This window comes from Babylonia areolata, chromosome 10 (assembly GCF_041734735.1).
Source record: "Babylonia areolata isolate BAREFJ2019XMU chromosome 10, ASM4173473v1, whole genome shotgun sequence".
In the NCBI taxonomy this organism is placed as follows: domain Eukaryota; kingdom Metazoa; phylum Mollusca; class Gastropoda; order Neogastropoda; family Buccinidae; genus Babylonia; species Babylonia areolata.
The window spans coordinates 42732910-42745586 of record NC_134885.1 but is presented as its reverse complement, the minus strand read 5'-3'; the positions used below and the strand labels follow the sequence as shown (position 1 = coordinate 42745586).

At 38.9% G+C, this 12677-nt stretch overlaps 1 protein-coding gene across 1 annotated transcript in view; it reads right to left on the bottom strand.

The window, feature by feature from the left end:
- The window catches only part of LOC143287018 (uncharacterized), a 37314-nt gene extending 25335 nt beyond the window's left edge, over nt 1-11979 (bottom strand). The window contains exons 1-5 of the mRNA XM_076595026.1: nt 11845-11979; nt 6136-6315; nt 4433-4483; nt 2580-2953; nt 1487-1841 (exon numbers count right to left, since the gene is read on the bottom strand). Of these exons, the coding sequence (XP_076451141.1) occupies nt 1487-1841; nt 2580-2953; nt 4433-4483; nt 6136-6199 (844 nt within the window). The 5' untranslated portion in view covers nt 6200-6315; nt 11845-11979. The remainder of the gene's footprint in view (nt 1-1486; nt 1842-2579; nt 2954-4432; nt 4484-6135; nt 6316-11844) is intronic.
- Nucleotides 11980-12677: the final 698 nt, after the last annotated feature.

Here is a 12677-nt window from a genome sequence, read left to right as displayed (position 1 = left end):
CAGTCACATCAGATCACTTTCTCAAGGAGGAATCACTGCGATCAGACAAATCCATAACGTACTGCCACATCTCATCTGCTAAGCAGCATAACCATACCTGCTTCTTCAGGTTTTGAGCTTATGTACAATGCACCTAACAAGGGTGATTCCTTCTTCATAATTTTGGCAACACTTATGTTGCCGAGGGTTCTTTTTCAGTGCACCATGTGTGCACTGCACATGGGACCACAGTTTATCATCCCATCTTATTGACTAGACACTGTTTGATTTTCCAGTCAACCTTGGCCAAAAAAGGGCAAGACCAGGATTTGAACCAAGACCCTCATGGTCACAGTACTGACAGATAAGTGTTTTAACCATTCTGCCACCTTCATCTCCAATCAAATCCTGTTGCTTCATAAGCTGTCGTCCAGCCAGGACACAATGAAGTGTTCTTACCTCTCAGCTCATGTGTTAACAACATGCTAATTATCAAAGTTACATTTTATTGTGTGCAACTGCATCAGCTGTAATGTTTTATCAAATGGAGCACTGAACTTTGCACCAGCTGGATACAACTTGGCTGTATGCTCTGACCTGAGCTCTTAGTTCTCTTCTTGGTCTCTGCTAAAAATAGTTCATCCAGTTGTGAGACATGCATATGCAGCTGTCCAACACTCGCTAAGTGCTCAGCTTCTTAGTAAATTAGTGTGCAAGCTTTTGGCCCACACGGCATGCAAAGGCTGCATATACAGCCAATTGGCGCTCTTTTTGCGTTTCTTATGAGAATTTCAACCTCTTCATACCCATGATTACAATGGAATGATTTATTCATATTTTGATTACAGGGAGTGAAGACACTAATGGTAAAACTGCAGAACTTAGTTCACTGAATTACATCGTGATCTGTTCATAAGTCAAAAGGCATTGCAGTCAACATGTAAAAGAATTTTAGACATACCAAAGAGAGGCATTCCCAGCTGGGTGTACTCAAAATGCAGGCGTTGCAATATGAGTACATTCCTTTGTGTTCATGACCCAACCACCACTCTTCTATCCCCATCCATCAAGCAGATTCATAATGGGAAATATCAAATGCACATAGTCATGGATTGTTCTCAGCGTCTCAGAAAATAACCTCCTACCATTACTTGAAGTGTCTGGAGCTTAAAGTGTGTGTTGGAAGATATGTGACAGCATGTGTGTTGAAATGTTTGCATACATCTCTGTGCCTGTTCTGGATGGGAAGCACATTCAACAAGTGCGTGAAAAAAGAAAATATGTATTTGCATGGCAATTTCCCTCATGTATACATGTAACATTTAGCATGGAAATAATCTTGCAAAATAAACACTTCTGACAAATTAATAAATCTTCTTCTTGTTTGTCAGATGGACACCCAAGTACTCGTATATGAATAAGATCAATAAATATATACTTTTTAAAAGACAGAAAATCTAGCATAAATGTCTGCACATAAAACCCAGGTAAACAAAGCACTCAGTACCTTCAGGTAACTCCTCCTCCATCTCCAGTCCGTTCTCTTTCTTTTCCTCCTCTTTCTCCATCTTCACAAACTCTGACGCCCCCTTCACAAACATGGACTGATAGGCACTGGAGGCGGATGTCGACTTTGGCTTCTCCTCCACAACAGGTGGCGCCACCTTAGGTTCCTCAGCAGCCAGAGGAGCCGAGGCATCCGGCCTTGGTATGAACCCAAAGTCCACTTCAGGTGGCTGGCTGGAGTCTGCTGTTGTCACTGGGTCGTTGGTGGAGGGGGTGTTGGTGGTGGTGGGAACATCGGGGTCTTCCTTGTCTGGCTGGCCGCTCTCTGTGGAGATGGACTCAATCTCCTTTATCTCCTGCACAAACACATTGAAAGAAACAAGTAAACTTCTCGTGTTCTTGAACATCATTACAAAGAAGTTTGTGTTTTACCCATGGTGGCCCCATTGCCACAGCATGATTCCACACACTGACACTCCCAAGGACCTAAATTTAAAAAATAAAGATGCATTGTTTTTAAGCCCACTGGAAATGCTGCAGAAAAGGTTTGTGCATATGGCATACACATGCCTACACTTACACAGTCACAAAAATGACAAAGCAACTGGTCACTGCATGAACTTTGGTGTAACCTACCATATCAATTATACATTGTAACTACATTTCATTTACTTCATATGAATTCACAAAAGTATACATGTTCTCCCTCCATCCCCCTCTCACCCTCACACATGTACAACCTTGTGTACACACACACACCCTTGCACACACATATTCATACACTCAGCGTTGTGACTTAAGGCTAAGCGAAGAAGACCATAAGCTCAGACTCTATTTCAACACAAATACATCCTCTACACCTCTCTCACTCTCACCCACACACATGTAACATTTATCCATGTACCAAACTTTACACACACACATTAACACAGACATACACTCAGCACTGTGACTTACAGTGAAGAAGATAGCAAGCTCTGATACCATTATAACACAAATACATGCTCTGCATCTCTCTTACTTTCACCCACATCCATGTACCCAGATACACACACATACACACAGAGAAACATGAACTCAGCACTGTGACTTACAGCGAAGAAGTTGGCAAGCTCCGATTCCATGCCAACGCTCTTCCGCTCCGGACGGGGAGCGAGATCAGATGACTCAGGCAAGGGAATGTCCAGCATGGACCCAACCACCACCGGCTCCGCTTTCTGCATGGACTCCGTCGTCCTGTGGGAGGGCTCCGCCCTTTCCTGGGGTTCCGGACCCTTGACCGGCTCCGCTTCTGCTGGGAGGGGGATCTCCAGCACAGGATCTGTGTGTCCACTCCCCGCTGGTTTGCTGTCAATGGCACTGGTGCTGTTTGGTGGAGTATGCTTCTCAGGTCTGCTGTCGCTGTCACTGTCTTCGTCGGTGGATGCATCGCTGGTATAGCCCACTAGGCTTAGCAGTGGGTTGGAGGCTGTGGGCATCAACGAAAAAGTAATGTGCCAGAATCATTTCTGCAGTCCTTAATCAGCATAAGTGGTATGAATACTATGGTGCAAACTTCTGCGGTGGTAATCAGTTATCTTATCAAAATTGTGATCTTCATTATTTTATCAATCATTTGATGAGGATGCAAGTTAACATTTCTTATCGTTTTCAACTGAGGATTAAAAGAATTAAATAAAATTAAAAAATTCTCATATTCTTTCTTTGTAAAAATTAGCATGCTAACTTGCTAAGGTGCATTATTAAATCAATAATTGAATAAATGTCAACTTAAAAAAAGGAAAAAAAGAAAAAAAGGAAGACTGGAAGAGTAGCACACGGGTGTTCAGTGCTGGCACTTTAGTTGGCCCTGCGAAAGTTCGTGAACCCAGGAAGTAGGGCATGGATATAAATAAACGCGGCTGACAAACAGGCCGCGCCAGCGGCACTCGCTGTACGCTTGTTCGGCGGTAAATCTGCTTTGTTTTTTCGCGCATCATCTCCTCGGATGGATCGGAAATAACGACTAAAGAAGTGGTTTTCTAAAAAGAACACAAAATAAGCTTTCCATTGACTCCAAACACAATATGTTTCCTTACATAGCGGTTGTTGTGGCAACGGCTGAAACATAAATGAAGAAAGAGAAGAGAAGGATAAGCAGAAACATGATCGCAAAAATCGTTAAGTTTAAATCCCTCTCTAAGAAAACAGGCGTTTAGAACAGTAACATCGTAAATACACACAGAACATATAGCATGCCTGCATGCAGATCAGCTTACCTTTTGAGTTGTGCGATTTTTCTTGGCAGCACAACAAACATTTAAATGAACACACTGTAGCATGGTGAGAGTGAGCAGCAGGGGGATGGAGAGCGGGGTGAGTGTCTGTCGGCTTATGGCACTGCCGTGCCCTTCATTCCACGAGAAAGACGAAGATTTTTAAGGTAAAAAAAAAAAAAAAAAAAAAAAAAAAAATGAAACGATGATGTTGATAAAATAATGAAATTGTGTAAATCAAATCAAACTGCACTCCAATAATACAAGCAGGAATAGCAATAATTCAACTTTCTGTAATCGCTGCAGGAAATGTGTGGATGCTGTGAAAAGGTGGGAAAAGTGGGGCGGGGGCCGCGGGGCTGAGTGAAACAAAGAAGGCAGTGTCCCAGTTTGGCGCGCGGGGCCAGAAATACCGCGGCGAATGTGCCGGTCAGTACAGAGTGCGGTGGGAAAGTCTGGCATTAAAAAATTTTTGACCTAAGACGCTAGACGCTGCTCGGCCAACTAAAGAGCCGGATTTTGTGCTCGGCTGAGCAGCCGTGAGCACTGACTGGCTGAGGTAAGAAGATAGCGCTTACAATAAGTTACATCATCAGAAAAAACTCTAACAACAACAACAGTGCTAGTTTACAACAATATTCACAATGTAATCCATAATCTATCTATCTAGTAATAACAGTCTAAATACTTACTCATGTTTCTTTTCACTTCTTCACTTGGCATGGGTGCAAAACCTCGTGGCCCTAGTCACAGTGACAGAACAAAACAAAATTAAAATGTAAACTAATAATAATAATTATGATAAGATATTTTTAATTAATCAATTAATAAATAATAATAATCACAATTAACACCTCCAAATATGTGTACCGAACTAGTGGAAGGAGGACAGATTAGTTGTCATGAACCCCCCACCCCCACCCCACTGTCCCTACAGCAGTTTGCTGTGGACACTGTCTACAACTTGCACAGTCTGAGTTTTTACTTTTGACAAGATCGTGAACATAATAATGACACCAAACAGTGAAATGGAAGTGTATCTTAATAACTCTCTCATCTCATCTCATCTATCCCTTGACCCGTGGGTGGGTCGTTGGGGCACCATGGATGACTGCCTGGTCAGCTCGCGCCACCTGCCTCGGTCCTCAGCGGCCCTTTGAGTTGTGGCAAATGGCAGGCCCGTCCACTCTTTGATGTTGTCCTCCCACCGCTTTCTCTGTCTGCCTCTCTTCCTCCTTCCTTGTACGGTACCCTGCAGGATGGTCTTGGCTAGGCCGTCTGATCGTGTGACGTGTCCATACCAGCGGAGCTTGCGTTCCTTCACTGTGGTTAGCAGGTCTTTGAATGGGCCAATGGCGTTTTGGACTCTTCTTTTCACTTCCTCATTTGTGATGTGGTCTTTGTATGTAATGTTCAGGATCTTGCGGAAGCATCTCATTTCCAGGGCCTGGATTCTTCTCTGGAGTTCTGCAGTGAGGGTCCAGGATTCGCAAGCGTATAGAAATATTGAGAAGATGAGGGAGCGCATTAGTCTGATTTTGGACGAGAGGGAGATCTTTTTGTCCTTCCATATAGTCTTCAATCGACTCAGTGCGGCAGTAGTCTGCGCGATTCTGGACAGGACCTCTGGTTTCGAACCCTCGTCTGACAACTAATAACTAGGAGATTCAAATCTCTGTGTTTAATAATAATATATTGCATGTTTGATATTATTAATTTGAATTTTATTTTGAATGAATATTTTTAGAATATTTCACTCATGGACATGATCTCCATATTCACTTCACCAGTTCAAGGTATCAAAAGCTGTTGATATTTCATTATCTAAATCAAAGGCCATGTGGGTAGTTGTGATTTGGTAGCCAAAAAGTAAGACTAAGAGGTGAAGTAAATTACACCAAATAACTGACAAAAATTTTTGTTGCTGCCTTGCAGTTAATAAACAGACCTATGTTAATTGGTATGCATTTGATTCAATGCAAAGTACACGGGGGAAAAAATGCAGAAAAAAAGTTGAGGAACTTCAGCTGAAATAGAATACATGTATAATTATAAACAGTGGCTGCTGGACAGTCCCAAAGTTAACTTTCAAAACTGACATGCATCAAAAAGTCAGCATCATAAGATCGTTATATTATTATAATTATCCAACTTAAGTGAGTGAACTACAACCAGTTCCACTGACTGTTTTTTTGTGTGTTTTTTAATTGTCTAGAAATATCATGATAATAAGCTTTACCTTACTTTATGAATTAAGAAAAATATTTTTCAGCTTTGTTCTTTTTTTTTTTTTTACCCTAGGCCAAACAGTCAACCTGTCTCCAATGCCTGTTCTGAAGAAACAACTTTATATTTTATAAATAAAAAAAATTATCATCAAAACCATGATACTCACTTGGAGGGTGTGAACTGGAAACGTCATCCAGCTGAAGCACTTGACGTCGTCCTCGTCGTGCCATGGCTATCTCACCATGCACAGAAACACTTCACACAACACTTCTGGAACTATTCCACTGGCACTCCTCCTCTTTATGAAATGATTTAAATCCTAAGGCTTGTTGTTGTTGGGTTTTTTCTGAAAAAGAGAGAAAATGACAAATCAACCTATTTGTTTTTCACTTTTCATGTATGTATATTCTATGTATTAAACTTGTAACTTGTTAAGTTCTTATATATCATAATAATAATTAATATATTTCTGACTTTAAGTTTAATAGGTGCATGACAATTATAACATATAATCATATATTCTCTCTCTCTCTCTCAACACACACACACACACACACACACATGCGCACACACACACATGAAATAAAGCTGTTTTCATTACATATAAAAAAAAATATATATATGTAAATCTATCTAAACTTTCATTCTCATTATCCAGCAAGGTCTAAATCTACTGCAAGTCTGTTTAGTATTTCATTCATCTTTGAAGTTTCAGAATTAAGTCATGACAAAAATTGACATGATTTGTGCCATGGTGTCTGGCTGCCCAACTTAGTTATATTGTTATATTGTTATAAAACACCCTCTTTTTTGAAAAAAGTTCCTCCCTTTATAGTAATTATACTCTAATTTACTTAGTAAATTAATTTCATTGGCATATAATATATTTCCACCCTCACCATATTCATTCATGTATTTGGAAAGCTCTTTGGGCCTGACCAAACTGTTAGATCCATGACTGTATGAGTACAGAGTAGCTAGTAACTAAGACATCTGGCCCAACACTACCCTCCACTACCATTTTTTTCTTTCTAATTTTAAGCAGATGTGGATTTGTTCACATGATATGATGTCTCTATTAAACTAAAACCAGTTTACTGCTATGATAATAATTAATTATGTCCTGAAAAGTATCATTATCATATGTTAAGTTTGATATTATATCCTATCATATGATAGGCCTTAGGAATGTGTTTTCACTTTCAGGATAATAATTTAGAAGCTCTGTACAGGTGTCCTGATGCCTTGGCATCTCTATAAGCTCATGGATTTACGGTTGGTTCGCCCCCAACCAATTCAACTCCAAGCCCGGCCAGTTCAGCCCCATACCACTGGTCATTTCACCCCATTTGCCTTCGTTTTGCAGCCCCCAACCAGTTCATAAAATATAGACGTTTGTATTATTTTCTTTGAATTCACGGAAGGCTGGTGGCAGTAATAATTGTTTGAGAACTGACTGAAATAAAAGTAAACTGATGAGAATAAATTGTCATTTCATTGATTTACATAAGAAAATGTGTGACACAGAACCTTGAAAATTATATCAACCTCAAAATACCCACCGACACCATTGCAAATGAGGAAATGCACATTTTCACTGAAAAATTTCCCGCTGGTGATACATGAACTGAATAATCAGATCGATGTGCATGCTGGTACCACAATTACCATTGCATATTTACTAAGCCCACATATCTAACTATCCTCATCCACCACATCTTGGAGGAACAGAGCAGTGTAACCCTCAAATAAACCAGGCAACTATGGGAGAAAAGACAGCAAAGGGGGTAAACTGACTATGGGCAAACTGGCAATAGGGAACGAGCGATGACATAGCGTTCCTAAGAAAGCGGAGCGATGTCTGCCATGATGATAATACGATAAGAGGTCAGTGTTTCCGGTCCTTTCGTTTAGTTTCTCGTGTCAGTCAAATTTATTATTTCAGTATGGAAGAACTCAGAGCGAAAGACAATATAACGTTAGCTGGACACAGAGGCTAGATTGAGCACATTATTTGGTTTTGATCCATGCAATTCAAAGGAATGAGAATGAGTCGCATTCCATTGCAATCGTGTGTTTGGCGTGAGCGCTTACACATCTGAGCAGTTCATGTGCTTCACTAAGGTCTAGAAGCACACATGCAGTACACCGATAGCTGGGTACAAGATCTATGATCACACAGTCAGGGCAAACGTAAGACTAAGAATCAAACCAGATTTCTTACTCCTGCCTCAGTCTCTCCGAATGTCACTTGTCCCTTCAGCAACCACTGTCTCTGAGACTCCCTCTAACTTTCTTTGTGTGCTGCATTTAAGACTTCCATGATCACTGGTGGGGATTGTACTTGGCTGACTTATTTTGATCTAAATCATGTAAAAAGAATAGATATTTTGTTGTTGCTGTTGTTTGTTTTGTTTTTATTATTATTTTTTTAGTTAAGAGTAAGTCAATAAATGGCCATGACAGCTAGGGAGGAAAATGCTCCATTGAAAAATAATTATGCGCTTTGTTTTTATATTTTATGTATTGTGACATGTACACATGTGAGCATGTGTAAGCATATATTACTGTGCCAGTCAGTCTGTATGAGTGTGTGTGTGTGTGTGTGTGTGTGTACACGTGTGTTTTGCAATCATCAGCTGTCACTGCTCCATGTCATCACAAACATGACTGATAATGGCATGGACATTAGAATCATTCTGTCTGTGATTAAATCAGTGATGATGATCATAATAGAAACTGATTAATCTAATGTATTTGTGCATTTTCTGTATGTGTCTGTGCATGTGTGTGCGTGTGTGTGTGTGCACGCACGCGTGCGTGCATACACATGCAAGTTATGCACTCCGAAAGGCTAAATGAGAAACCAATTTTGCCATGTGCAATAATGGATAAATCAGACAATAATGATGCCCACTGTTACTACATCAGTACATCACTACCTGGCTGGGTTGGCTGAGATCTGAACCCCTAGTGGGGAAGTACTACTGAAACAGCTGTAAAGCTCGGGGAAAAGGCTCACATGAGTACCATCTTACTGAATGATTCCCAAAAACGTGACCTGAATGATTCCCCCAAACTTGACAGAATCTGAGAATAAATTACATTTGTAATCCTGCTGGCCTCATACTGTCACATGTCTGTTCATTTGCAGTTTGATTCATTCAAGATTGTATCTATTATTTTGCCCTAATGCAACTGATCTGATTACCTTTGTCTGCTTGATCTAGCAATCTGACAGATTTTACCTCCCAGTGTCCCACACATATATAAACAGTAAAAGAAAACACTGTTTGCATTTATGACACAGTCTTAACATATTTTCACAAAGGTATTTTAAAAAATGACCATTCTGACATTGTATTGAACCATCCACAATTATTCATTCATTGCAATTGATAACATAATTAGTATTCTATTTCAGACTCTCTCTGTCTAGCTCTGTCAACATGTCAATGTCTGTTACTATTAGCAGTGGTCTTGATGCCTTTTGGTTTTACTGGATCAAACATAAATTGTGATATAACTTCACTCCTTATGAGAACATGTATGAAGGCATAGTTCTTGTTTTGTACACTACAAGTACAACATGTGCTTCATGATTACACAAATAAGTTTGTCGTCAGTTCATTACAAATTTGACCATACAACACGAGCTAATTTCTTTCTTCTGTAACTGTTCTCTCAAGTTTCTGCTTTCATATATTATACATGTGCCTGTTTATTTCTTCCCACATCCCATCAATTTCTGAATGTTCTGGCAGTCAGTTCTTCCATCCTCAAGAGAATGAGCTGCTGATACACCATCTTTTTCCACTTCTGGTTCAACATCATGGGCCTCGGGCTCTCATTCCACTTCTTCATTTATTTCATGTTACTTGAATATTACTTGCATGTCCACTTGTGTCTGCATGTGTGTGTTGCATGTTTTTCATCAGCATGGTTGTAACTCTCAAGGTTAAAAATAAATGGAATTTAAGTATTTTTGAAAATTACAAATTATATGTGTCTCACACCATGGCGGCGTATGTCTAAAAAAATAAATTAAAATGGTTTACATTTATATGTATTGGGGTGGGGGTATTCTTTTTATTCAGTTTGTGGTTTTTGTGGTTTATTACATGTTGCTGTCTGCATTGAGATACAAAGACTGAAAGAGACAAGTCAGACAGAGATAGGAATTCTCATTTGATTTAATCATATTTAGAGCTATTGTTAAATTGCCTGTTGACTGAACTGGATTAACAAATTACCATTCATTCTATTATGGAATAAATTTTTTTTTAAATCAGATATAGAACATTTTTGATTACTGGATTTTTTTTTATTTTAAGAAATCAAACAGACATATAAAAAAAAATTTTAAATTAAAAATCTTTTTAAATTCATTTCCAAACAGAGAGACAGAGAGACAGAGAGACTTGATCTGAAAATCATTTATTCTGGTTCAAAATTAACACAGAGATCGATACAAGCACACATGCATGCACACACACACACACACACACACACACACACACAAACACACACACTGATAGGTAAACAAATATAATACTGCACAAAAATCCTGTCAAACAGGTTGGGTTTTGCTGTTGTTCAAGAATCTGACCAGCAAATGTAGTGTGTCATAAAAGACTCATATACATGGATTTGCCTGAACGCTGTGCAACGTCTTAAAGTAATCAAAATTGATGGCAGGGTGTTATTGGTTTAAATTCAGTTACGTCTCATTAACAATCAAACAGAAAATGACATTAGTGACATACGCTCGTACGACACGGACATTCCTGCACACAGTACTCCTAGGCCATCACGACTGTCACACAAAACACACACAAACACAGAGGAAAATGTAAATCCCATTAAATACCTCCCTCACAGTGTCTTGAACTATCACGCATACCATCTCAAATGTGAAGATGGTTTTGCGTGTGATCACTGCTATCTGAGCTCAATATCATCTTCTTCTTCAGTTCTTGTGACTTCAACCTGTTTTCATCTCTTTCCACTTTCGAGAATCAGAAGAATTTCATTCCCATATCATTTTTCAATTCTTTGATCATGCAAAGTGTTGTTGCAATCTACAAGACATAAGCACACTCGTAGCTCTGAAAACATTGACAACGTTTACAATCACAGTTTGTGATTGTTTGTTTACTCGTTGCATATTACCAGAATGGTGAACAATTCCACAATCAATTGTGTGTGACGTCATTCGCTCATTCCCTGTATGGAGAACTGGTTGGAGGCAAACTGACATGGGGACGAAACGACCAGATACCATCTCACGTAACAGACTTCCTGATTGAAATTAGAAAAGTCACTTTTTCCTTGTTCACTTTGACATAAATGTTTTTGTTTTCTTCTTTTTTTATATCTATTATCTAATCAATGGATAATCACAATTTTCATGACACTATATTACACTACAGTTAGTTTAGCAAACCACAAGTTATTCACTTATTATTCATTTGTGCCATTATACCAATGTAAAAATGTTTACCTGCATTTATCATATGCATTCAGATCCAAAGCATTTCTGTTTTCTGTGACATAACTTATCTCCAGTTCCATCCAACCTCCTCATTTGAGCTCAATCAATGGTTAAACTTAAATAAAGTTAAAGCACGCAATATCAAAAGAAAATTGTTTGTTTATTGGTTGTTGTTTTTTTTCAGTTTCAATACTTCACTTGATCCTTGCATGACAGAGGGTGTAGTTGTATCTCAGTCAGTCAATAAATGAATACTGTGCAACATAAAATAAAAGTACCAAACCACGTTGAACTTATGTTGAATGTGTGGACGAATGTTCGACGTGAGACAGCAACGTCATTTTTTAACCTGAAACAAAGTAAATTTTAATCAGAACCTACCAGTTTTCGCTCAGCTGACTTTCCCGATCCTTTTGGTTTGGTAAATCATACAAGGGGATTTCTCATTCACTCATCCAAAATATAAAAAAAAGACAACACATCCAGAAACAGTACGATTTCACCAAACGTCAATGGTTTGCCTTTGCGAAAACCACTTCCGTCTACTTCACGCAATTCAAACAAACAGAAGACAATAATCCCGAAAGTAGCAATACGGTCGTGGGGTATTATTTTTATTATCCTTATAAAATCAAGAATGCCAAGAGTGTGGCTTGACCAAACGACAATCATACATTGCAAAGATACTAAAAACTTATTATCAATATCAAAAGATTTTGACGACTGAATACAACTTTGGTGCAATGGTTGCACAACAGCATTCATCTCACGATTTCATCATGATTTCACAGTGCGCAGTGATGGTACACACACACACACACACACACACACACACACACACACACACACACACACACACACACAGATATATATATATATATATATATATATATATATATATATATACAGTGTGTGTGTATATATATATATATATATATATATATAGAGAGAGAGAGAGAGAGAGAGAGAGAGAGAGAGAGATCAACATCAGTAGGCTCTTCATGTCTTAAAACTTGTATTCTTAAAATGAAGCAAATTTTCGCTGTAAAAACAGCTTCTTCAGGTAAGGGCACAGAAGTGAAAGCTTTACAGGCTGGTTAAATAGCAGCCAGTGAGTCAGTAAAGGTCAGCTAGGTAAAATCAGGTAAAACTGGGCAGGTAAAAACATGCTGCATGCAAAACAATTACAGAATTCAACTCACACTCCACACCGG